Source organism: Rattus rattus, chromosome 7 (assembly GCF_011064425.1).
Source record: "Rattus rattus isolate New Zealand chromosome 7, Rrattus_CSIRO_v1, whole genome shotgun sequence".
NCBI lineage: Eukaryota > Metazoa > Chordata > Mammalia > Rodentia > Muridae > Rattus > Rattus rattus.
Genome location: NC_046160.1, coordinates 128437393 through 128464982, shown reverse-complemented (window position 1 = coordinate 128464982; position 27590 = coordinate 128437393). Strand labels below are relative to the sequence as shown.

The 27590-nt window shown below is 46.4% G+C and overlaps 2 protein-coding genes across 5 annotated transcripts in view; one reads left to right on the top strand and one right to left on the bottom strand.

Moving 5' to 3' along the window:
- Positions 1 to 12503, bottom strand: part of Tecpr2 (tectonin beta-propeller repeat containing 2) — a 91204-nt gene extending 78701 nt beyond the window's left edge. For 2 of the 4 annotated variants that reach the window (XM_032908473.1, XM_032908475.1), the window contains exons 1-2: positions 12402 to 12503; positions 2565 to 2852 (exon numbers count right to left, since the gene is read on the bottom strand). In XM_032908473.1, the coding sequence (XP_032764364.1) occupies positions 2565 to 2783 (219 nt within the window). In that variant the 5' untranslated portion in view covers positions 2784 to 2852; positions 12402 to 12503. Of the gene's footprint in view, positions 1 to 2564; positions 2853 to 11990; positions 12054 to 12401 lie in introns of those variants that run through there. The other 2 variants (XM_032908474.1, XM_032908476.1) reach the window with 2 other exon arrangements.
- Positions 12504 to 12529: 26 nt separating this feature from the next.
- Positions 12530 to 26653, top strand: Cinp (cyclin dependent kinase 2 interacting protein). Its single transcript, XM_032908480.1, has 5 exons — positions 12530 to 12654; positions 16815 to 16983; positions 20194 to 20323; positions 23407 to 23536; positions 26038 to 26653. Exons 1-5 carry the CDS (start codon positions 12648 to 12650, stop codon positions 26238 to 26240), a joined length of 639 nt encoding a protein of 212 aa, XP_032764371.1. The 5' UTR covers positions 12530 to 12647; the 3' UTR covers positions 26241 to 26653.
- Positions 26654 to 27590: the final 937 nt, after the last annotated feature.

Genomic DNA, 27590 nt, shown 5'->3' with positions numbered 1-27590 from the left:
AATCTAGAAATGCACTGCGAGCTTACGCACAAGCCAAACTAGTGGGTGCATTTGCTCAGTTGAGGCTCCTTCTTTCAAAATGACTCTAACTTACATGAAATTAATGTCAAACTAGCCCCCACGCCTTAACTTATTTTCTAAGGCAGGGTCTCCAGCTAAACCTGGAGCTCACCTTTTCAGCAAGACTGGCCGGCCCCAGATCCTTCCATGGCTGCCTCGAGAGCTGGATTAGAGGCTTTTTAAGTGTAGTGAAGTAGACCTGAACCCAGATTCTTCTGCTGGCGTAGCAAGCACTTTACCTATCTTCTTACTTTTAACTTGCTTGTATCATTACATTTGAATTGAATTTCTGACTAATGCTGTATTTATTACACCTTTTTTGTTTGGTATGTATGTATGTATGTATGTGTTGTGTTGTGTTGTGTTGTGTGTGGTGTATGTACCTGTAGATGACTGCATATGGGTATGCATACATGTGTGTGCATGTGTCTTTAAAAATTGTTTTTTATTGACTTATTTTGTGTGTGTACACATGAGCACATCCCATGGTTTACAAATGGAGGTCCAAGGACCACTGTGGAAACTGGTTCTCTCCTTCCACTATTCTGACAGCTCACCATCTTTGTTTTCAGCAGAGTTTCTCACTGAAACTGAACCTCATCATTTTGGCTAGCTGCTGGCCAATGAGCTTCAGGCATCTCTCTTTCTCTCTCTCTCTCTTTCTCTCTCTCTCTCACACACACACACTCACACACACACACACACACACACACACACACACACACACACACACACACACTGAGGTAGGTAACAGGCATATGCTTCTGCACCTGTTTTTTTTAAAAATCTGATCCGATAATTTCTGTTAGGTATGTTTGAATTATTGACACTTGATGTAACTACTAATATATGTAGATATTTTAAAACTGTTAGGAGGTTACAATACATACATATTTAACTCTGTGTGTGTGTGTGACAGAGAGAGAGAGAGAGAGAGAGAGAGAGAGAGAGAGAGAAAGAAAGAGTGATTGATTTACCTTGGGTTGTTTTCATTTTTGTTTTTGAGAGAGGCTCTCACTCTGTAGCCCAGGTTAACCTTAAAATCACAGCAGTCTGCCTCTCTAGGTCCTCAAGTGCTGGAATTCCAGGTGTGAGCCACAACGCCCAGCTCAACCTTACTTATAACAGACATTTCAGGGCAGGGCAATCCTTGGGCATTTTGTTTGTTTTGAGAAAGGTCTTGTGTTGGTTGGTCTTGAACTTGGGGACTTTCAAACAAAATATATTAATATAGACCAGATACTCAGTCCAAGTTCAAATGCTAGTGCTACTATTTATTAAGTGCCCAACTGCAGGTAAATGTCTTACATGCTCGGTGCTTCAGTGTCTCCCTGACAAATGTAGATGATAACTGCACCTACCTCACAGGGTTAGATAAAATGTGAAGATTAAATGAGTTCGTACAGATAAGGTTTCCAACAGTACCTGCTGTAGCATAGACCACACGAATGCTAATCATTTTGTTATTTGTAAATAAACACAGAAAGCTGGAGATATAGTTCAGTGGTAGAGTGCTTACCTAGCATGTGTAAGGCCCTGGGTTTAGTCTCAGGGACCTCAGAAAAAGGGGGTGCTGGTGAGGTAGCATGATAGGTCAAGGGACTTCTCAGCAAGCCTGGAAACATGAGTTCAATCCCCTGGACGCACATGGGGGAAGAAGAGGACGGACCCCTGGATGGTTCTCTGACCTCCACTCACACACATACACACACACACACACACACACACACACACACACACACACACACACAGGAAAATAAATAAGTAAATAGACAAATGTAATTTAAAATAAAAAATATTACAAAAGCAGAGATTTGTTAGTTTTTAAAAACCAATTTTAGGTCAAAATTATAATACTCATATTGATTAAAACAAGAGTTTTATACTCTAAACACAAAGCTTTTTCTTAGTCCTCCAAAGCCCTCCAACCAGACACAATAGAGTGCTACAAGATTGCCTGGTAGAAACCAAACTTAGTATCATAAAAAACAACACATTCACCAGGCAAAGCTTCAAGTGCCTGAAATCTTCATGCTTGGGAGACTAAGCCATAAGGATCATGAGTTACAGGCTAGCCTGAGCTATATACTTAGTGAGGGTTTTTTGTTTTGTCTTTAAGGTTAAAGCTATGGCCTGGTATGATGGAACACGTCTATAATCCCAGCAATCAGGAAGCACAGGCAAATGAATCTCTGTGAGTTTGAGGCTAGCCTGATCTACAAAGTGAGTTCCAGGCCAGCCAAGATGGTTATACAAAAAAATGCTGTCTCGGGGAAAAAAAAATTGACAAAGATTAAAGCTATATACTTAGTAAGATACAGGTACTGATTAAATTATATTATACTTAGCTGGAAATGATAGCCATGCATTGTTTGAGTGAGGTACGAGGCTGGAGTCTAGCAAGTCAAAGGTAAAGTACCCCATGTTGAACAGTTAGAGCCCCAGCAGTAGAAAGAGCAGCTATAGCTGGGACATCGTCAGATGCAAAGAAAAGCAAGACGTACTTCGAAGTTGTACTTCTTCATCTGGTTGAGGTGCCGGCAGTACAGGTAGAGCATGCCGATGCTGCTGCCCACTGCGATGTAGTCCCCGTTGGTGTCCAGGGCTGTGAGGTAGACCACAATGGAGCGAAAGCCTCTCTGGATCTTTGTGGGAATGGCGTTGAGGAGATAGTACAAAGGGCAGAATTCTCGGAACGTTACAGGCTCTGACACCGATGCCATGGTCAAGGTTTCCGCAGATGTTCTCCAGACAGTATGAATGCTTATTCGTCATCTAGGGAAACCTACGGGCTACAGAATACAGCAGTGTAACTCTTTCAGGTCTACTCATGCCAAAAAATAATAATGTTTATAGTGGGAACATGGTATTCTCAGGCAAATAAAAATCATAGCTGGAGGGGCTGAGGAGACAGCTCAATGGTTAAAAGCATGTCCTGCTTTTGCAGGATACTCCCCATGTCAGACAGCCCACGACCTCCTGGAACTCCAGCTCCCACACTGCGCTCACATGCACATACTCCCATCCAGACATGGGCATACACATGAAAGTTAAAATAAAATAAAGTGGGATGATGGAAATGACTCAGTGGTTAAGAGCACTGACTGATCTTCCAGAGGCCCCAGATTTAATCCCCAGCACCCACATTACGGCTCAAACTATCTGTGACCCCAGTCCCAGCAGATTGAAGGCCTCTTTTAGCCTCTGTGGGCAAAGCATATACAGACCTACATGCAGGTAAAACCCATACATACAAATAATAATAGTAAAATAACAATGAAAATGAAAATAAACCTTTAGAAAGGAACTCTAGTTGGAGCTTAAGCAGAGAAAGTGAGTGAGAAGTGAGGTTGCTTCAGCATTTGAATTTCAAATGCACTTCAGTTAAGACTAGCTCCCACAACGCTGGGGTCAAACAGAAGAGCTGAAAGCACAATTCTTTTCAAGGAGCTTATGTTCTAGCCATAAAGGTCAATGCAACAAAAAAGAGACATAAAACGACAGGAATTAACCCTGGGTTTCCTTGAGAAAATGCAGGATTAGTGTGACTAGAAGTGAGCCAGGAGCAGGTCTCTCTTGAGAAGACGACCACCGCGCTGTCCTTTTCCAAAGCACTTCTCTCTCTGGCCTAATGGTCAAAGAATCATGCCTAAGTTCATTTTGAATCTTCTTAGGTAGAGGAATGCTTGTAATCCCAGCATTCAAGGGACTGCAGCAAAAACATTGCTCTAAGTTCAAATTTAGCCTGGGCTACAGTGAAAACACTCTCAAAACAATCTCCAAGTTTTCTTTCTTTCTTTTTTAAAATTTATTTATTTTATGTATCACTACATTGTCACTGTCCTCAGACACACCAGAAGAGGGCATCAGATCCCATTACAAATGGTTGTGAGCCACCATGTGGTTGCTGGGAATTGAACTCAGGACCTCTGGAAGAGCAGTCAGTGCTCTTAACTGCTGAGCTATCTCTCCAGCCCCCTCCAACTTTTCTTAATAAAGAAAAAAACATGGTTCCAAAATCACTTATGACCACTGCCAGCCAATAGAAAGTCTGTAAAAGACTCTACTGTAAACATCCAATAATATAGTCCACCTGTCTGATAAAGACACAGGAGAAAGCCTGTATCAGAACAATAAGCCCAGTCTAGAAAAATGAATCCTCCCATTAATGTCTGGTGAAAAAGCAGGTCCCCACAGCTACCTGGAACCCAGTCACCATGCAGCTCCCACCTGCCCCTCCATGAACTAAATCAAGATACTCTATCCTCACCAGCACCTTGTGCTCAACAAAGTTCACTCACTCATTTAAGCCTTACTCTGCCCTAGATGTAGGTGGCCTTTTCCTCAACTTTCAAAAGAAAGCACTGAAGTGAGACCCAGTGGGGACCACAGGGCTGAGCCTTGAATCTCAATCTGAACCCTTAGTCCACAGCCCTGGACCATAGCTCTGATATAACCAACAGGTACACATCGAAAGTCTGTCTGATCCAACCTGGAGGCATTGTTTACACCTAGTTAGGGTTATTACTACTGAAATGAAACTCTATGACCAAAGCAAACTGGAGAGGAAAAGACCCATCTGCTTTGCACTTCTATATTGGTGTTCATCACTCAAGGAAGTCAGGACAGGAACTCAAGCAGGACAGGAACCTGGAGGCAGGAGCTGATGCAGAAGCAAAAGTAGATTGATGCTTACTGGCTTCCTCTTCATGGCCTTCGCAACCCAGAACACCCACAACAGGCAAGGCCTCTCCCAACAATCACTAAGAAAATTAGTGTCTTACAGGCCCATGTACAACCTGATCTTATGGAGGCATCTTCTCAGTTGAGATTCTCTCCTCTCCAGTAACTATAGCTATGTCAAGTTGATATAAAATTAGCCGCAGGTTCCACGAGGCCTTCTGAGCCTTGTTTAGTAACTTCTTGGGATGCTCAATTCACTATCCCTTTGAACTGTGAGTTCTCTAATACTCTACGCTTGAGTGACTGAGTTCTTAGTCTTCTTCTGATTAGTTTCATCAAACCCATTCTCACCTGAGCATCTTGAATGATCTCTCTACCATTCAGCTTTTGCTACAAAGAAGGGTCTCCACAAATAGGCTTCTGTTAAAATGCACGTCCTACACAAGACCTCCCCTACCCACCCACCCCAGCACAGCAGTCCTATCATGCCACCTGCTTGTTTTGTCTACATTTCTTTAGACTTTCCGAACATGGAAGCACATGCATACATACATGTGTACAAACACAGACAGACAGGTCTATAAGTCCTGTAAGAGAAGAGGCCACACTGCCTCACTTACTCCTTAGGGCATCTGGCACTGGACAGGTGTGCACTGAGCAGATGAATGAATAATGAGAAAGGATAACAGAGAAGAAAGGAGTGACAGGAATGGAACAGTACCCAATAGCTTTTGCTCAAGGCTGGGAAAGCATGGATATAATTACCCAGTGTTCACACATGGTAACAGCCAATACAGTAGAGGTCCACTGTAGATAACTGTAACTCTATCCTTGATTGTTAGGGATCTAACTGAAACATATTCTTTTAGCAGAAGCCAAAGCTCTGGAAGGCTCAGAAATCTGTCCAAGTCACAGAACTAATACAACAGAAATCTAAACTATGAGAACTGAACTGTCTAAACACTAGCACATCACAAATTTATAGCCTGACAAGGACCCCACAGCTTTGACTAGGAGATGCCTGTTCTCTAAATCAGACTACACAAGCACCCTAGAAAAGTGGACAAATCCACAGGATCCAATCAAATGCAGAAGGCATGGCTGGCAGACAAAGCCAGCTAGCCACTGGCCATCACCTTTCAAAGCAGGGAGACCACTGCAGAGCACAGGGCTCTAAAAACAAAGGAGCAGGAGCAGGAGGAATGCTGCAGTTATGAGAGCCCAGCACTTGGGAGGCTTCCCAGTTAGAGGCCACTGAGGACTGTAGAGTGAGCTTCAGACCAGCCTGGGCTACATGGTGGGCACTGGCTCAAACACACACACACACACACACACACACACACACACACACACACACAAACAAAACAAAAAAAAAAGCCAAGAACGCATTACATAGATCACTAAAATTCTCTTTTATTTTTTTTTTTCCTTCGGAGCTGGGGACCGAACCCAGGACCTTGCGGTTTGCTAGGCAAGCGCTCTACCACTGAGCCAAATCCCCAACCCCTAAAATTCTCTTTTAAATGTTCAGTTTTACCATCACAAAAAGCACAGACATATATCTGAGCACATTCTTTTTTTTTTAAGATTTATTTTTATTTATATGAGTACACTGTAGCTGTCTTCAGACACACTGGAAGAAGGCATCGGATCCCCTTATAGATGGTTGTGAGCCACCATGTGGTTGCTGGGAATTGAACTCAGGACCTCTAGAAGAGCAGTCACTGCTCTTAACCACTGAGCCATCTCTCCAGCCTCCCAAGCACATTCTTGGAAACAGTTTTTATTTTTAAAAATTTATCATCATGGGGATTTAGCTCAGCGGTAGAGCGCTTGCCTAGCAAGTGCAAGGCCCTGGGTTCGGTCCCCAGCTCCGAAAAAAAAAAAAAAAAAAAAAAAATCATCATCATCATCATCATCATCATCATCATCATCATCATCCGATGGGCATTTTGCCTGCATTTATGTCTGTGTACCATGTGTACCTGGTGCCTGCAGAGGCGAGAAGGAGGTATTAGATCCCCTGGAACTGAAATTACAGACGGTTATGAGCCACCATATGCTGGAACTCAAGCTCAGGTCCTCTGCAAGGGCAACAAGTACTTTTAGCTACTGAGACATCTCTCCAGACCTTGTGTTTAATTTTTATTTATGTTGCAAGTGCCATTGAAGCCCAGAAGAGGGCATCAGTGGCTCTGGACTCAGAGTTACAGGAGGCTGTGGACCACTAGAGATGGGTGCTGGGAACCTAACTCAAGTCTTCCAATAGAGCAGCAGTGCTCTTACCCACTGAGCCATTCTCCAGACCCTTGGAAACATTTAAAAGGTTGAAAAAGGCTAGTCCAGTGGGAGTGAATTAGCAATACTAACAAGGGTTTTGAGAAGTGAAAATATTAAAATGCATTATCAAACTGTTTTCCATAGCTGTCATGATTTTCACTTTAAACATGTTTTTCCAAAGGACATGGAAGGTCGGTAAGTCACAGCACTAGGTGTGGTTCTGGCTCCCTCAGCACCAGGTCTGTGCCTTCCACCCAGGAGTCACATAGGGAAAGGGCTGAAGCTGACTGCAAGAAAACGAGCCCACAGGAGAAGGCTGAGAAATCAAGAGCTGCGGCCTCCCTATTTGTGACACATTTGAGGAAAACGACTTAGACTTAATGAACACTCTGACTAGTATTTCTGCATCCATAGCCTGCCCAGTTTTTATAAAAGTTTGAAGGCACACTGGCCTACCTCAGGTTCAGACCCACTGCCATGAACTAAACTGAGGCTTTCTGCCGTAGAACAGCTGCTCACTGCAGTGGCAATGGCGGCAGAGGGAAAGGACTGGGGCTGAATCCCAGAGCTATCCTAAGAGCAGCTGTGGGCCCTGGGGATTATGGAATGGCTCCAGGCTGCCGTTTACCCACCTGACAATGGTTAGGAGAATACGCGCACACCTGTAGTTGTGGTGACGTAATAATACTGCCCAGGAGTAAGGCAGCACCAAAGCCAGACTGAGTGCTGTCCAGGCTGAAACCCTGGTGCTTACCACAGCTCCTCCCTCTTGCTCACCTTCATGTACACTCCACACACTAAGGCCAAGGCCCCTTCTCCACACTCAGGCTTCACAATGCACTGTCCCCTCTACTCAGAAGGATCTCCTTCTACAGATGTGGCTTCTTTTCATTCTGGGGCTGCAGCAGGAACATTATCACTCCAGAAGCCTCTCCAGGCCAGATGACGTATGAGTGTCCAAGCTTCCTTCCCTCTCCATCTGTCTGTCATGCCCATCATGACTCTCACTCACCACAGCCTCAGAGTCTTCACCTGCTAAATAACCTCTTCTGTGAGAAGGAAAGCCAGTTCTCTCTTAGCACAGAGTACCTGTCCATAAATATCTGTTGAATGAATAAATAAAATGCTAACTTCTAGTCTTATTGCAAAAGAATAATCTTGATACAATTCCCTTCCTCTGCCCCTCCCCGCTTCTGTTCTCTCTGCTCTCATTCTTGCTAGGGAAGAGGTCTACTACTGTGGGATAGCTCAACCCTTTTGTCCAGTGTTTAGGATAAATAATGCGAGGGTTGAAGAGATGGCTCAGCAGTTGAGAACACTTATTGCTCTTCCATAGCACATGGATTTGGTTCTCAGCACCCACCCCACAGAACAGCTCACAACCGCCTGATAACTTCCAGTGCCAAGGGACCTAATGCTTTCTTCTGGTCTCTGCAGGCATTGAACATGCATGGTACACATAAAGACAAGGCACATATATGCATATAAATAAAATTAAAAATATATAAGCAATGATTCTTTGGCTACAAGTGTTTCAGTTAAAAATTCAAAAGTTGAGTTAAAAACAGAAGTTGTGGGCTAGAGAGACAGATAAATGGTTAAAAGTGCTTGCTACTCTTTCCAGAGGACCTGAGTTCAATACCCACTTCTGGTAGCTCACAATTTCTTGGAACTCTTGTAACTCTGACACCCTCTTCTGGCCTCCATAGGTACCTACATACAGGTGACACACAAAACCACTACACACATAAAATAAATCCTTTATAAAAGTCATGGTTTCCCTCCCCATGCCCCAACAATTCCATAAACATGAAAGATAGACTATATCCAGCCATCATTTTAATGAGCATTTCCCAAAACTAAAGCTCGGAGTAACCTAGAACCCAAACTATGCACCCAGCAATACAATGGTCACATGTCACCACGGGCTCTGATAGCATTTATGTCCCAAGGACCTTCTCCAAACTCAATACAAAATAACAAGTAGTATTCCTGCACAGTCAGTCTGGCCCAAGGTCCTCAAACTTCTAAGTGCTGAGATTACAGGCACAGACTTTCATGCCTGCCACACCTCTATCCCCCTTTTTTACTCTTTAATTAGAATTGTTACTTATATGTGTAAGTTTGTAAATTCAGTCAGAAATTACTTAGTGTAAGCACATCTGGCCCTTACAATCTATCCTTATTTGGGCTTTTAAGTTATATTCATCTGAGACAGCCTCACACTGTAGCTTTGGCTGGCCTGGAACTCCTGGGGATCTTCTTGCTCAGTTCCATGAGTGGCACGAGTACACACATACAACACCATGCCCAGCTGATGGACTATTTTACGGCAGAATGCAAAGGGGCAGGGAATAATTCACCTCATGGATGAAATGCTGTCTCTTCCCTGCTTCCACACCTGCTGGCTAGCCAAGTGTCCACAAGTTAAGCCCAACCCAAGTACTGAAACCAGACATTTTAACCTGGCAGTGGCGGCTCAGGCCTTGAATCCCAGCAATCAGGAAACAGAAACCAGGAGGATCTCTAAGTTCAAAGCCAGCCTGGTGTACACAGCAAGTTACAGGATAACCAAGGCTATACAAAGAAACCCTGTCTTGAACAACAAAACAAAGCAAACAAACAAACAAAGAGAAACCAGACATCTGAACAAAGGTCCACATCTAACGTCATCTCCATCTATACTCTCTGCTCCAGGTGCAAATTTTACATTTCTATTTATTTGTTACTAATGTGTGTGTGATATAGATGTATAAGTGTGTGCGCACCATGACACGCACGTGGCAGCCAGAAGACAACACTGGAGTCAGTTTTCTGTCCATCTTTACATGGGCACCAGGATGGGACTCAAGCCCCCAGGATGCAAGGTGTCCTGCTGGTCCCCTAAAAGAGCTTGTAATCCTAGGACACAGAAGTATAGGAAGGATGAATGCTATAAATCCAAGGCCAGCTTGGCCTACACTGACAGTTTACAAACCAATCAAAGTCTACATGGCAACATTCTGCCAACCCCTACCTCTAACTGACAACTACAACAAAAACATACAAACACCTAAAGGACTAAAATACAATCAACACTCAACACATTGTTGGATTAATCTCTCTCAAAGCCCCTGTGCTGAGTCAGGTATGGTGGTGCATACCTATAATTCAAGCACTCAGGAGGCTGGGGCAGGAGGACCTTAGCAAGTCTGTGGACAGTCTGGACTTTATTGTGAGATCCTGTTCCCAAAAGAAAACAAATACTATGCTACATTGCCCCAATACGGCAGCAAAGATTCACTGGGACTCTTACGACTAGATCCAAAGGGTACATTCATGAGAAACATGCATCCTGAACTTGCTTCTGCTTCAACAATTCAGAAAAAACACCACCAAGCCAGGTGTGGTGGTCCACACCTTTAGTTCCAGCCAGGAGCAGGAAGGATCTTTAAATTCAAGGTCAGCCTGAGTTCCAGAACAGCTATGACTACACAGAAAAATCTTATCTTGGCAAACAACAACAAAACAATCAAAAAAAAAAATACCACCTAATTTCTGCCTCCTGATTCTACCAAGCTCCCTTGTCAACACTAGTGGGAAACTCTCCATACTTGACCCTAAAAGCCCATTCTTAGCATAATCATCTCCTAATCTGTTCTTTACCTTTCTAAATTCAAGCATCTGCTGTTGCCCTCAGCTTTTTGCCTTCTCCCCACTAAGTCCCAGCAGTCCTTTTGCTTGAATTATATAAAGGCTACTGTGAATTGAGATCCTCTTCAACCCCAAAAGACAACTTCCCTAAGGAAAACTGAAAACAAATCCAGTAAGAACCAGTCTTCCATCAAGAAAGACAATGTGGCTATATCAAAGCAACTGCTTAGGCCTGGAGACATAGATCAGCCCTCAACAGTAAGGGGCTGCCCTTCCAGAGGACCAGAGTTCGATTCCTAGCACCTACATGGCAGTTAACTACCTCCAAGGATCTGACACCCTCTTCTGACCTCTGCAGGCACTGCACACATGCGGGTACACAGAAATAAACACATGGAGGCAAGATGCCCATTCACATAAAATAGGATTTTTAAAACTTAGGTGGGGTGGGAGGTGGGCAATGAACCCCTGGAGGACTTCATTTCATCCTCCCCATCCTCAGGATTCTCAGGTTGGAAATCTCAAGGACAAGACTTCCTGAGGGAGTGACTGGGTGTGAAGGGTAAGCATACACCCCTAGGGCCTGGCACAGCAGCTGGCATAGGGGAAGCCTAATAAACTACACGTTAAATGAACAAACATGGGCAGTAAGTCAGGTTACAAAACCAAACAAAACGGCCACAGGTATAGAAGCATTACAGCTGGGTGGGAGTAGGTACAAAAAGTGTTGCAGCTTCGAAGACAAGGACTCTCTGGTGATAAGGAACTAGAGCAACTTTGAATTCCTGAGTTCACACCTAGGACCTGAGTTTCCCACAACTCCCTGCTCCAGAAAGTTTTTAAAACCTTGGCTGCAAATGATCATTCCAGTCGATGACAAATCGATACACCTTCCACGCTGCCAACAAATGGAACAGAAAATTCCTGAATATCGGTGAGAAAGAAAGGAAGCACAAAGGGCAGGAAAGAGAAGTAAAGTTGAGAAGGGAAACAAAAGTAATGGGAAGCCAGAGACTTAAGGGACTAGACGAAAAACCAGCGAAGCCCACAGAGCCGGGTGGGTGACAGCAAGGACTAACCCTTATTGACCCTGGCTGTGCGTGCACTGACCCATTTAATCCTCCACTATCCCGAAATAAAAACTTATCATTTTACGGATGACGAAGCTGAAGCTAGAAGTTGACACTTGCTCCAGTAGACGAGTAGGAAGGGGAAGCACAGTGACCTGACCCCGAGTCTGACTCCAGGGTCACCCCATTCTTTAACCCTCACTGTCCACTCCGCCTCGGAGGCCACATAGGGAGGCATTCGGTATCCATTTAACCAACACTTACTCAACTCCTACTGGGTGCCCAAGCCAGCTGCTTGGCGCTGGTGGGCGAATGTAAGGGATACAGCTGAGGATCCGGGAACAGAACAGAACGCAATGTCAATCTTAAGGCTGAGGAGCCTGGAGCCCGCCGCGAGAGGGATGCAGGGTGGGGCAGGAGGGGAGGAGCGAGGGGAGCTGGGGCGCCGTGGCGGCCCCGGGCGGTGTGCGAACGCTGCGGCGCCCGGTGCTCTGCACAGACGCGGGCTGACAGACGCGCCGCGTGCGGTGGCTGCCAGGGGGACGGCAACACGGCTGTGGAGACTCTGAGGGGCTGAGACAAGGAAAGGCGGCCCTGCCAGGGGGAGGAAAGGCGAGGGGCGGCGTCGGGGACGTCGGAGGCGTCCAGCACCCACCAGCACGCTCCCGAACTCACCTCCCGCGGCAGCCCCTCAGGACTCCTCAGCCCCGCCAACCCGGAGGAGGCGGGATGGACTCCCGGCCGCAGGGGCTGCCGGGAGCCTGTTGCCTAGGCAACGGGTTAGGCCTCAGAGACGAGCAGTGACTCCGCGGAGAGCTAGAGCGGCAGAGCCACAAGTGTTGGCGGGCCCGCGGAAGTGACATCACTTCCTTAGTCCGTGGGCGGGGCTTCTGGTCATCTCGGGATCTACCTGTGGACCGCATGGAAGGTGCGTGAGAGGGCTATGCTTCCCTGGTTGGGGAGGCTACAGGTCTTGTGGGGAAAGGTAACGAGCCCGCGGCGTGTCGTGCGGGGCGCGCCTGGATCTCGCGGGCTGCCGGGAGCCTTGTTCCTTCCACACTGTGTCAGTCATCTGAATGTGGTGAAGTGTCAGCGGTGTGAGGCTCAGAGCATCCCGGAGCACATTGGAGCCAAGCCTGACCTGCCGACCCCTCTGGAAACCCTTCCCCGAACTCCCGCAGTCAGTGAGACCGGCCGTGGAACTTGCACTTTGTGATAAAGGCTGTCTCTGTGTCGATTAGTGTCGCATGGGTCAGTGCGTTAGCGTATGGCTGTGGTCTCCTTGAGTCCCATTTAGTTTACAAGCTAAAAACCTCTACTGTGCCTCTCTCAGAGCTGGTCTGGGACTCACTGATATTTCCCTATTTGCCTCTGAGTGTCTAGAAGTCAGAGCTGTGCTTTTGGTTCCTAAGTGGGTCCAGCAAACTAAGTCAGATGTGCTCCTCACCCTTAGGAATCCCCACTGAAGGACGAATGTAATACAGGAAGTAAGAGCAGTTCCTCCATGTAACGCGTTAGATTCAAAATCTACTATGTGTGCAAGATATGGGAGGGGATAAGACATAACTCCTACTCTGGGTGAGCTCAGTCCTGCGGGGAATATAGACTCACTAGTGAATGTGATGACAGCCGACAAATAGGAGGTAACATGTCTACTGCAGTGACACGTAATGCAACTGGGGGATCCAGGAAGACTTCTTGAAGTAAATAACTGTTCAAGTTGCTTCCTGTTACTATGGTAAAAATACTGTCCCCAAAAAGCATCTTGGGAGAGAAAGATTTTATCTGTCTTACCCTTCCAGGTCATAATCCATCAGTGTGGGAAATCGGTAGGAACAGAGGCAGGAGCCATGAAGGAGGCTCCTTCCCTTCCACTACCTCCCAAGTTCATGAACTAGCTAGCTTGCTTTCTCCTACGATTTTCTTTTATGTGTATGAGTGTTAATGCCAGCATTTATGTAAACGTATCATGTGTGTTCAGGGTCCACAGAGGCCACAAGTGGACATGGTATCCGCTGGAGTAAGGATCACGGCTGGTTGTGAGCTTCTTTGTGGGTGCTGGGTCTTCTGAGCCAGCTCCAGCCCCTCAGATAGTTTCTTAGACAGCCCAGGACCACATCCCCAAGGGTGGCACCACCACCGTGAGTCAGGCTCTTGAACATCATTTAACACACAGACATCCCCACAGACAATTGTTAAATGGTGGCTCTCTTCCCTGGTATACCAAGCTGACAGCAAAAGTAACCAGGACAGAGACTTCCTTTCTTTGTTTCTTTTTTTGCATTTAACTATTACAAATATATCTATTGCAAATTACAGATACGTTAACATTTATATACAAACAGAATTTTATCTATAAATTCTCTGGTTGCATTGAAATTTTGGGGTCAGAAGAAACAAGTCTCGAAATATTCTAGTCTCCTAATGAAGGTGACGTTAAAATACAGAAAATGAAATCCAGAGCTGGAGATGTGGCAGCAGTCCCGAGCACTTGCTGCTCTTCTAGCGCACTGGAGTTTGGTCCCCACACCCACACTGAGCGGCTCACAAACACCTACAACTCTAGCTCCAGGACGTCAGTCACCCTTCTGGCCTTGGCATCACTCCCACACATTCACACACACACAAACAACCCTTTAAAAATAAACTCTGCCCCATATGGAATATTCCACTAAAAACCCAAAGAATTTTTTTTTTCTTAGAGGTTTTCTTTCTTTCGAGTGAGGCGATTTTAACATTCAAGATTGAAATGAAAATGACCAGAATTCTGTTATTACTCTCTAGCGTCCGAAGTTTTTAACAATTCCCTCTGTCCAAGTCACTGTCTCGTCCTTCCTATAGGAGGGTAGAACACAAAATATTTACACCATTTATTTATTTTAATTAGCTTACAAGGTAGGTTTCTTTATGGCACTTCGGGTGTCCCTCTTTGACCCTTCCCCCCCCCCATCTCCATCCTAGCTCCACTTCGATGTCTTCCCCAGGACTCCCTTCCATTCTCAGGTCGCAGGGAACCAAGTGTGCTCACTCATTTGGTAGTGAGGTAGACCATGAGACAGGAGATCGCATCCCGGTGCCACTCCAGGTCACTGCCTGCTCTCTGCTGTGCTTGCAGTGGCCTGTGTGGCTCCAGCTCTGTGAGCCCTTGTTTGCCACTTACCTGTTCGGCTTTGTCCTGTTTCTTGTACTCACCAAGTTCATGGTCAAAGACAGTTTTAACTGAAGCCCAGAACTCACAGTGGTTGGCTGGCCTTGATCTCTTGGCTTTCTTGAACACTGGGATTAAAACCTTTCCTGGACACCTGGGTTTCTGTTCCCTTTTTACATGGTACTTAGGGTCTGGACTGGTTAAGGTAATTTACTTGTATACTTTTTGACTCTTTTGGGACTGTAAGTGCCGTGGTCAAGTTGCCGGTTCTCATTCACTCACTTCATCCCCCATGCCTGACATGTTGAAGGTAACCAACTGGTATCTGTTAGTTGTTTTAGTAAAGGATGAATGAAAAAGATCAAGCAGAGCTATTGGCTGGGTGTGGTTGCACAGGCTGCAACCCAAGCTACCTGAGAGGCTGAGGCAGGAAGAAAGTTCACAGTCTGTTTTGGCTGTAAAATAGGTCCCACCGGCCAGAGCAACTTTATGAGATCGTCCCATAGTATATGGATGGGCTGGGGATGTAGTCCAGTGGAGCATGCACAGGGACCTAGGCTCAATCCCCAATACCATCAAAGCAAACCAAAAAACAGAAGCGCGCGCGCGCGCACACACACACACACACACACACACACACACACACACACACACACACACACACTCACGAACAGTCAGCATGGCCCATGCTGGAATAGCAGAGTAGCACTGAGGCAGAGAGTGAGTGAGGGGCCGTGGTGGAGAAGGGAGGTGGTAACTGGCTGTTATGTGTCAGGCCCTTGCAGCTTCACATGTTATTTACATTTTGTTTTGCTGTCTTAGTCTCACTGTGTGGGACCAGACTGCTTTGAATTCATCTAACCACTTTAGAGCAGGGCCTGTGTTATCACCATTTCGCAGATGAGAATATTGAGGTTCCAAGAGATTGACAACTATGCCTACATTCACAGCTGGCAGAGCTGGGACTCACACCCAGGAAGCATGGTCCGTGTTCAGGGTGTGACCTCCAAAGCATGCAGCTGCCATGTATCCTGGATTCCTCTAAGCTGTGAGATGACTGTGTAGGTTTGTAAGTCTAGAAGGCAGCACAGATGCTGTGCTGCTCTTGGTCTCGCTTTCCTCAGGTCTTGGTTTGGGGGGATCTCAGATGGACAGTACTACTGAGGGAAGGCGCGTCCCAGCAGAGACAGCTGTGTGGCTCGAAGGCCTTCCCAGGAGCTCTGCCTGGCTATGCAGGGCTGGAGCAGAGATGCAGGCAGAGCGTTGAATATCTTCCCAAGTCACAGGCAGAGCAGCTGCAGCCTGGCAAGACCACCTCTGCATCCCCAGTGTCCACTGCCTCAGCACTGTGGTGTGATGAGCTCTCAGGAGGCAAAAGCTCAGGTTAAGAGTTCAAGGTGCCAGGTATAAAGAGTCGAGACTGGACTGCCTCATAGGAGAGATAATGGTAAGCGCAAATGTGTTAGTAGAAAGCCACAACTTGTTTCTAACTCTTTTTTTTAATATTTATTTATTTTATGCATAAGTACACTGTAGCTGTCTTCAGACACACCAGAAGAGGGCATCAGATCTCATTGCAGATGGTTGTGAGCCACCATGTGGTTGCTGGGATTTGAACTCAGGACCTCTGGAAGAGCAATCAGTGCTCTTAACCGCTGAGCCATCTCTCCAGTCCCTTGTTTCTAACTCTTAAAGTAGACAAGGTGGTGGGCCCTGGAGACAAGTAGGAGGATCTCTGAGTTCAAGGACTGCCAGAGCCACATGTGAGACCCTGTTTCCAAAAAGAAAAGTAGACAAGTGGTGTGGAGCCGTGAGCTGTGTAGAGCCTCTTAGTTTCTGGGACATGGGTTTATCCAGCTGGTAAGGCACATCAGACCATTTTACTGTGGAGGCTGTTGATTCTGCCTTCCTTAACTGTCATGTTCCTTTCTCCCCATTAGCAAAGACTCTTGGGATCACTACACCAAGAAAACCTGTCTTATCTGTCAGTGCAAGAAAACTCAAGGACAATGCAGCTGACTGGCATAACTTAATCCTGAAATGGGACAGCCTCAGCGACAAGGGCTTCACCACAGCGAGCAGTATTGCCAACCTGAAAGTCACCTTGTTGTAAGTACATGTGCAGTTGCCATGCTCTGGACTGTCACTTGTGCACTGAGAGAACTGAAGAATTTCCTGGAGTAAGTAAACTAAAGCCAAGAGAGCAGCAGAGTAATACCTGCAAATGGGCAGGGGGCTGACTGCGGGCCCGGAGGATCACAAATGTGACACCCTGAGCTCGAGAGATGGCTCCCTGGGTAAAGGTGCTGACACCAAGCCTAGTGACTGAGGTCAGCCCCTCACAACCTACATGGTGGAAGGAGATAGCCAAACTGCTGCAAATGGTCCTTCATGGGCACCATCATGCATGAATGTGCCCATTCTTATATACACACAAACAGATGTAAAATAAGTACAAGATTGTGCTGCATGTTGTGTAGATCTGTATATAAGGTTATAAAGAGATTGCCTGAGGAGAAAGGGCTGAGTGATACTATTCCCTCTCAGGAATGTGGGGTGGCAGGTATGTGGGATCTCGTGTGTATACACTGGCTGCTGGATATCCCTCCCACCCTCCATTTATTTATGGGCTTTGTTTAGTTGCTATTTAGTTCTGTTTGAAATAGTTTTACCACCCCAGGCTGACCCTGAACACCCAGCGCTCTACCTGCCTCCATCTCCTGAGTGCTGGGCCTCCGTGTGTACACCGCCTCCATCTCCTGAGTGCTGGGCCTCCGTGTGTACACCGCCTCTGGCTCCTGAGTGCTGGGCCTCCGTTGTACACTGCTTCCATCTCCTGAGTGCTGGGCCTCCGTGTGTACACCGCCTCTGGCTCCTGAGTGCTGGGCTTCCGTGTGTACACTGCCACACCCGGCTTGTTTCCAGTTTGTGGCAGGAGCCAGCTGTGTGGCCCCAGGCTGAATTTCCTGCCTCAGCCTCCCTGAGGAGTTGGAACCACAGATGTGTGCCACTGCACCCAATTCATTTTATGTCCCTTCCTTGGTGTGTGGGTATTTTGCCTGCATATTTGTCCTTGTGCCACTTGTGTGTGTTGTTCACAGGGCCAGAAGGAGGTATTATCCTGGGACTAGAATTACAGATGATGGTGAGCTGCCTTGTGGGTGCGTCTTCTGGAAGAGCAGCCACGCTCTTACAGCTACGCTTTCTTTCTGCAGACTGTATCTGCTGTTGTCATCTAGATTATTAATTTTAGGTGTCTGAGTCTTTTCCCTGAACGCATGCACGTGCATCGCATAGCTGCACCATCTGAAGAGGCCAGCAAAGGGCGTCGGGTCCCCTGAAACTGAAGTTACAGGAGTTGTGAGCCTCCATGTGGGTGCTGAGATCAAGCCTGGGTGCTCTGAAAGAGTGGCAGGTGCTCCTAACTACTGTGCTACCTCTCCAGCCTCTGTTCAGTTTGGATCAGAGACCTGGTGCGGGCCCAGGCGTACCTCAGACGCACTGTGTAGGGGAGGTGACCTTCAGCTTCTCATTCTGCCTTCACCTTGTGCCCCCCCTCTAGCTTCCTTCTATTTCTAAAAAAGACGAAGTGGAGGTGGGGAGACTTGAGAAATGACTCAGTGCAGCACTTTTCCCTGGGTGGCAGTGTACACCTTTGGTGCCAGTACCTTGGAAGCAGAGGCAGACAGATCTCTGAGTTTGCGGCCAGCTGGGTCTACTGAGTGAGCTCCAGGACAGCCAGGGCTACAGAGAAACCCTGCTCACAAAACAACACAATGCTTTGTATTACAGAAGGATTGGGTTCAGTTCCCAGCTCCCACATGGCAGCTCATAGCTGTCTGTAACTACAGTGCTACAGGATCTGATGCTTTCTTCTGGTCTCTGTGGGTACTGTATATACACAGCACACAGACAGACAAATATTCACACACATAAATTACAAATAAATATTAAAAAGAGAAAAGAAACAAATGTAGTGGCTCATGCGCTTAGCCCAGCACTTGGGAGGCAGAGGCAGTGGATCCCTGTGAGTTCAAGACTGGCCTACACTGTACAGCATGTTCAAGCCATCTAGGACTACTGGTCTTTTAAAAAGATCCTATTTTTTAAAAAATGAAAGAAAGAAGACAAAGGAGGAGAGAGAACTCCGAGGTACTCACCAGGCAAACCTGAGGACCCGATTTCAAACCTCAGCATCCACGTGGAAAGTTGGGTGTCTCGGTGTGGGTTTATAATCCCAGCACTGAGGAAGGAGGCGGAGCCCCAGCCTAGTCTGTAAGCCCTAGATCCATCCCATTGATGAGAAACCATGTCTTCAAAAAGGTGGGCGGCTCCTGAGGAATGCCACCACAGGCTAACTACTGGTTCTGTACTTACTTGTGGCACACATCATAGAGGATGCTCATACCCTGTTTGCCTCATGGTCCAGACCAGAAAGAAGATACTGCGATCCCAAAGTCCTTTGAAGGGAATCCTTTCCCTACATGGACAGAATCCTTCCCACTAGGCTCACCTTAATAGTTGCACTTTCTTCTAACAGCACCATAGGCTGATGAAGCCTTTACTGTCTAAACTGTATGGATCATAGACTCCAGTTTTAAAACTACTTTTGACTCCTTTGGGAAATGACCCATGTCTTATGCGTTTCATAGAACCAGCACTAAGCCCTACACCAAGGATTCCACATGGCTACACTTCACTGCCCCTAATACAAATGAGTCCCGATGTATAGCTCAGCAGTGGAGCATTTGCAGGACACAGAGGAGGCCCTTGGCTCCATCCAAGCACAGTAAACTTGGGTAACTAGATGTGCTCACGGTGTAAGTGTAATCCTTGTATAGGAGAGTCCTTAGGAAACCTGTTAGCTCTAGGGCTAGAAAGATGGCCAAAGTGTTAGGAGCACTTGCTATTCTTTCAAAGAACTGGAGTCTGGTTCTCAGCAGCTCCTAACTGTCTCTAACTCCAGCTCCAGGACTCCAGGGACTCCAGTGCCCAGTTCTGGCCTCCACGTTATAAATGAGCATCTACTGCAGTGACGTTTGCAACATGTGTGCAATATGTCTAACATGTGTGCAATATGTCTAACATGTATGCAATGTATCTAACATGCATGCAATATGTCTAACATGTGTGCAATATGGCTAACATGATTATATAAATGATGACTTCTGTAGGATCCATTACAACAAAATGAGGCTACTGTGTAGCCAGGTTGTGAACTCCTCCTCCTCAAGCACTGGGGTTAGAGATGTGCAGTCGCCTGGCATGAGGTGAGTCTGAAGAGTGTAATTTGTACCCACTACCTTCTGCTTTGTCCAGGAGTAAAGAAAAGGTTGAATTAGAGAGCAGCAGTCCAACTTCCATCGAAGAGGAAGAAAAGACAAATCTGGACTATGATAAAGGACTTGAAGCATTGTGTGAGGAGCTACAGGCCATCTTGGACGGCTTGGTAAGACCTGAAGCTACTGGCCATCAACATCACTGTCTCTCAAGCCCAGGGCAGCTGTTTGGAGTTTGCTTGACTCTGGGGGCATTCAGAACAGTCAGAGATCTCTCCTCCCATCTACCTTACAAACCCTGATGCTCTTAAGTCACGTCGGGTACATCCTCCAGCAGTGTCAACTGCTTCAAGGGTCTAGAGTGAATATTCAGATTCTGTGGGCCAGACCATTTCTATCACACTGACTTCTTGGTGCTGCCATGTAACACGAGAGCAGCCATGGTGTTGTCAGTCAGTGTGGACCTAGCAGTTCCTACTTCAGGCTATGGTCCGAATCAACTGCATTCCTTGTTCAGATTGTTTGCACTTAGGCATTGGGAGTTCTTGTCTGAAATACCATCTTTATACTAAAGCTCTGTTTGGAGAAGTTTCTGACATTTCCCTATTGACTAGCACTGAAAGGTCCCAGGCTTACTTTGCATATTTCCTGCCTCTGCCTAAGAATTAGCATTTTCCCCCAAGGGGCCTAGATCTTTGTATAGGAGAGTCCTGATAAAAAGTGGTTAGCTGGGCTGGAGGGATGGCTCAGTGGTTAAGAGCACTGACTGCAGGGGTTGGGGATTTAGCTCAGTGGTAGAGCGCTTGCCTAGCAACCGCAAGGCCCTGGGTTCGGTCCCCAGCTCCGAAAAAAAGAAAAAAAAAAAAAAAAAAAGCACTGACTGCTCTTTCTGAGGTCCTGAGTTCAATTCCCAGCAACCACGTGGTGGCTCACAGCCATCTGTGATGGGATCCGATGCCCTCTCTGGTGTCTGAGGACAGCTACAGTGTACTCACAGACATAAAATCTTTTTTTTAGGGAAGTGGTTACTGTGGGGCTAGGGAGATGGCTTGGTGTTAGGAGCACTTGCGTCTCTCTCAAAGGACTGGAGTTTGGTTCCCAGCACAACTCTCTAACTCCAGCTCCAGGGACTCCAGTAGCCAGTCCCGCCTCCACACCCACCCACACATAAATGATAAAATAAACATCTTAGAGGAAGCAAGCTCTACATGCTAGCCATCGTGTTAGAAGCTCTCTGCTCTGATGAACTTGAATCTGTCTGAAACTGGTTTGAACTCAGTGTTCAAACCCAAAAGTTGGTGTTGGAGGCTGTGAACACTGTTTTTTTTGTTTGTTTGTTTGTTTTTTCTCTCCCCATCCATTAAAGTGGTTTGGGGTTAAGTATCTTGGTCATACCCTTTCCCCTAAGATGTACCCCATTTTCGTGGGACGTGTTATTGTGGGAGACACTACAGCTGCTCTGTGGTCCAGGCTGCTCTTTCATTGTTAGCTCAGCAAAGCACACACAGATAGGACTCTGTCCCTGTTGGTGGCTGAGCTACAGATCTGGGTCAGGGTCTCCAGATTTCCCTTCCCTCTGAATCCTTCCAAGCTTTTCTAGAATTAGGAGGTGTCCGGAAGCTGCTGTAGGGTGTAGACTTCTTTACAGAGTTGGGTTCAAAAAGCACAGATCCAGAACAGAAAGGAGAGACAGGCAGAGGAGGAGAGGGTGAGAAGCCATGGCAGGTTTCTAGACCACTCCTCCTCCTCTAAGAAGTAGCCTGTCTTCAATCTATAGCAAGAGTCTCATATGAGCTAAGAGCTCACTACTGATTTTTTTTTTTTATGTGAATACGTCTGTCAGCTGTGGTTGACCCAGAATGGCTGCGCATATGTAGGAAAATAGAAAAATGGTTTGGGACCAATGAGGAGAGCAATCTCAAAATGAATAAGAAGGAAAAAAAAAAAGCACAGATCCAGCCCTGGCCCCGCCCGCCTCCTCACCTCAACCTTGAGCATCTTCCCAGCTGCGACTGGAAATGATGGAGCCTGTCTGGAGGTTAAGCGAAGGGAAATATCGAACCTAAGATGATTTGAGAAAGGAGGAGAGACTTTTAAAGATTAACATTTGCTAAATTTAGTGTGTGTCACTTTCAATAAAACCAGGGGATGGACGGCAGTTGGGAGGATCCAGTATAGGAGTTATGACTGATGCTATCCATCTCTTTTATCCCTCAGACACATAACAGTTAACTACACTGAAGAGTTAGGAGATTTTGTTTTGTTTTTGTTTTCCAGAGCTGGGACCCGAACCCAGGGCCTTGTGCTTGCTAGGCAAGCGCTCTACCACTGAGCTAAACCCCAACCCCTAGATTTAGGTTTTTTTTTGTTTGTTTTTTGTTTTTTTTTTTTTTTTTTTTTTTTTTTTTTTTTTGGGGATTTTTTTTTTTTTTTTTTTTTTTTTTTTTTTTGATTTTTTTTTTTTTTTTTTTTCTTTTTTTTTTTTTTTTTTTTTTTTTTTTTTTTTCTTTTTTTTTCGAGCTGGGGACCCAACCCAGGGCCTTAAACCCTAGGCAAGCGCTCTACCACTGAGCTAAATCCCAACCCCGAGATTTAGTTTTAATAAACCTTTGCTACTTAAATCTAAAACCCTAGTTAGCTCTGTCTATTGTATTTAATGATCACTGTGTAGCCAGGTGTTTCATGACCCATGTCACTGCCCCTCCATCTATCATACTTTGGTCACTGTGGAGAAGGTGCTGGTGTCTCCTGCTGGGAGCTGGCAGAGGACACAGTAGCAGAGGAAGGGAGGTCTTCAGAGACCCAGGTTTCAGGTTCTCACTGCCTTCTCCTGTGTGCATGAGGCTCCCTTTCACTCTCGATGCCATATGAGTAAGAAAAGAGAGGCTCACAGAGGCTCCAGAGAGAGGCAGAAACGCGCATGCTGGGTGCCTTTCTGCCTGTGTCATTCTGTGATACCAGCCCACGGGGACTCCGCCAGACCTTTGGAACTAAACCACTACTGCTGCTTAGAAACCTTACTGAGGTGGGACTCCGCAAGCTCTGCTTTCTCTAAGGCTGTGAAAACCACAACTCCCACCTGTCTCCATTCCTCTGGAAATCTGCTGTCTTCTGTGGAGTTAATGGGGTGAATGACTGGAATTTCAGCCCCACCAGGACTACACATCGTAGCCTTCAAGTCTTTTATAGTTACTAAGTCTGAGATTAAAAATTCTAAGCAGTATTCTCATATTCCAAATTAATATCTTTTCAGACTAAAATACAAATGAAAATGGAAAAGCTGTCTTCAACCACCAAGGGAATTTGTGAACTAGAAAATTACCACTACAGGGAAGAGAGCAGCCGGCCCCCTCTGTTTCACACATGGCCCACGGCCTTCTTCTGTAAGTAGTTCTTCTGGAGGCCATTCTAAGAGGGGCATCAGCATTGCTTAAATCCAGTCCTTAGGAAAGGACACAGGGCCTCTGCCTTTTAAAAGGCAGACAGGCGGACGGACAGATGTAAAAGTTAAGCTGGATACAGATTTGGTAGCATGCATTCCTATAGTGCTAGTTAGTAATGGACAAGCAAAAGCAGGAAAATTGTCAGGTTAAGGCCAGCTCAGCTATAAACTGAGAGCCTGTCTTTAAAAAAACAAAATCAGTCATCAGTTGGGGACACTTCAGCCAACCTCAGAGACAATCGTTGAGAAAAGTGAAATTTCGCATGATAGTCTTCCCTGGTTAGGCAAGCTGTTGCTCTGATGAAGCACCATGAGCAGAATCAACCTGGGGAGGAAAGGGTTTCTCTGGCTCTCGTTTCCACAGCATTTTCCTCATCGACAGGACAGGAACTCAGACAGGACTGGCCATGGGGGTTGCTGCTCACTGGCTTGCTTCTCCAGGGTTTGCTCCCTGCTCGAGTATCAAACCCAGGACCACCTTCCTCGAGTTCCCCACCCACATCCATGGCTACTTAAGAATCCTAACAGCCAAACCTTATGGAGGCTTTCTCTCAGTGAGGTTCCCTCCTCCCCTATAGTTCTAGCTTGTCACAAATTGACATAAATTACCCAGCACATGGTACAAGTTCAAAAACCCAGTACCTGGGAGTCTGAGGCAGGAGGATCGCAGTGAGTTTAAGAGCAGCCTGGACTCAAATGTGGGGCTAAACGGGCTAGTAAGATGCGTCAGCATGCTGCAGGATATTTGGTCACACTGTGAGCCCAGAGACTGTGTCATCTACTGTTTCTATTGTGGCTCAGCCCTTAGCACACACCTCTAATCCCAGACATTGAAGGTGAAGTTCGTTTGTAGAGGGAAGCATCCATGTTTGAAAGTGATGTCTAATTGAATGACAGGGAAGTGGCAGATATGTCAGAGAAAGATTTGACAGAATAGGATATGCTGAAATCCCATGAGAAGAGGGAGGAAAGGGAAGCTACTTAAAAGGCAGTGCAAAGAGAAAGAAGAGGCAATTTTACAGGAGAGTTTTATCAGACAGATTGGAAAACATGCTAGACGCGGGTAAAGATAGAACGACCAGAGAATAAAAAGGAGCTAGAAGATGGGAACCTACTGTTAGTTTGAGGCCAAGTGGGGCAGTGCAGTCAGAGGCTGAGAGAAGCCAGATTGAACCAGTCAGCTTGGAGAGGAGTTTGAGCTAGAACAGCTGAGTTGAACCAGACAACCCGAGTTCAGAAAGAGCTAGAAAGAAGGAGCTTATTCAGAAGTTAAGTCTCAGAGGCTGAACATTCTAGGCCTAAATAAGATTGTGCAGAGGCTAGAAGCTTCCAGAACTAGGTCTAGGTTAACAGATGGAGATAGTGAGCCTCTGAGACAACTGCATCCGGTGAATAAAAACTTTTACATTAGCAGGTAAAGGCTCTTGCCACCAAGTCCGGCAACCTGGCTGATCCCTAGGACCCACATAATAGCACCAGTGTCTGAAAGTTGCTATCTGACCTATACATTGTTTACACATGGGGTGTACATGCAGAGACAGAATAAAATGCAAGAAAAACTTTGTGGAGGTTAAACTACTTGATATTGGGGTTTTGAGGAGGGGCGGGGGTATTGTTTTTGTTTTGTTCGTTTTGATTTTCTCTGTGTAGTCCAGGTTGCTGTGGAACTCACTCTGTAGCCCAGGCTGGCCTCAGATTCTCAAGAGATCCACCTGCCTCTGCCTCTCAAGTGCTGGAATTAAAAGGTGTGAGCCACTACCACCCAGATCAGTTTATTTTTTTAAGATTTACTTTATTTTTAATTATTTGTGTGGGTATGTGCACATACATGAAGACAGGTGCCCTTGAAGACCAGGGGCACTGTGTCCCCCTGGAGCAGGAGTGATATGGATTTGTCACCTGACGCGTGTGCTGGAAATTGAACCCAGCTCCTCTGGAAGAGCATCCAGTGCTCTTAACTGCTAGACCACCTCTCCAGCCCCCTTCCTTTTTCATACAGTCTTAGTCTAGGCTAAACTGGCCCAGGCAGGCCTCAAACTTATAGCAGTCCCCCTGCTTCATCTGGATGAAGTGGCTTACCATTACAAGTTTCGCAAGAGTTGTGTGGCCTTGTGCTTCCTTCCATTTAACCATGCATCTAGACTGGCTTGGTCCTTCTTTATTCCAGTGCTACTCTTATCTGCTTTTATGTTTTCTGTTGCCCAGGACACTGAGGATGATCTTGTACCCCCCCATCCTCTTCCAAGCACTGGGTTGCAAGCATTCACCCCCACACTGCCTCTGGGCACTGGGGATTAGACCTAGGGCTCCATGCATGCTGGGCAAGTACTCTACCAGGTGAGTCACCAGTACCAGCTCCGGCTTTTAATCAGGAGCCTGTGGAAGCTCGGCTCCAACTCAGGACAGTGTTCTCATGCAGCCGTGGTGTGTGCTCTGTTGCAGATGAGGTCTCCCACCGGCTCTCCGAAGCATACAGGAAGGAGCTCCTTTTGAAGCACACCATTGGCGCAGAGCTGGCCCATACTGTAGACCGCAACCTCAGCCTGACCTACCTGTCCATGTGGCTGCACCAGCCCTACATAGAGAGCGACAGCAAGCTGCAGCTGGAGAGCATGCTGCTGGAAACAGGGCACCGGGCCCTTTGACTCCCTGGCCACCTTGCCTGTGACCACAGTCTTGGAGCTCCAGACCACTGGCTGTTGTGCCTCAAGGCCATATCTTTTTAGGGTCCTGGGGTCGCTCTCCCCACTGCTGCAGCTGCCCCACTGCTCCGTCCCAGAGATCCTGAAGCTCCAGTGACATAAACAATGGCTGAGGGCCGAGTTTTGTAAATCGGTGGACTTCACTGTTACATCCTGGAGACAGCCTGAGTTCCTAGAAGCTACTACTTTGTACCTGTCCTCCATTTGTCTGTTTTGTGGTCCTGGAAATCAAATCCAGACTTCATACAAACTGAATATTCAACTGCTGGTCCACACTCCCAACCCTGTACTTAAAATTTGAAGAGAATGTTTTAGTTCTGAAACTATCCCAGAAATACCAGATGTGTAAAGTCTCCTAAGTGGGGACAGAGAGATGGTTTAGCAGTTGAGAGCACTTGTGAACTTCGGTCTCCCCTGGCAGCCACACATATTTGCATGTGCATGTGTGCACATGCACGTGCACCCACAGAAAAATAATCTTTTTAAATTTTAGTTTTACTTAGGTATTTGTGTATGGGCCACATGTACAGATGACCAGGGCAACCACAAATGGGGGTAGGGGGGGTCCTTGGAGCTAGAGTTACAAGAGGTCAGCCACCTGATTTGGGTGTCAGAAACCAAACTCCAGTCAGTCCTCTGGAAAAACAGTTCACGCTCTTTTTTTTTTTTCTTTTTTTCGGAGCTGGGGACCGAACCCAGGGCTTTGCACTTGCTAGGCAAGCGCTCTACCACTGAGCTAAATCCCCAACCCCGACAGTTCACGCTCTTAAGTGCTCAGTCATTTCTCCTATAGCTGGAGATACATATATTTAATATATAAGATATATTAATAAAATATATTGAAATACACTGTTTTTAATCCAATAGAATTAACTGAGTATAGTGTCACAGAAATGAAAACCACTTACCAAAACTTGCTACTGTTTGCATGAAAAGATGGACAAGCCAGTGAGACGACCAGTAACTGCAGCTTGTTTCCATCTGGGGCCTGGATGTGCTGTGTCTGTTTGGCTTTCTCTCAGTTAGCCATTAGCATACTGTCTAAGTCCATAGAGAACTAACATTCCTCAGGGAGAGCTGCCTGTATAGTGAGGTCAGCTGGCCCTCAGGAACGACCACTTGTACTTCCTTCCACTCCTTCCTGATGGGGGCGCACTAAGACCACTGTTCCCATCTGGGGGTGGGCACTCTTGGGCCACTGCGCCCTTCATTTGGGGAATACTCAAGACTACCCTGCTCCTTCTCTCGTGTCTGTGTGTATGGGCACACAAGCTACATTGCATCTGCAGGTCA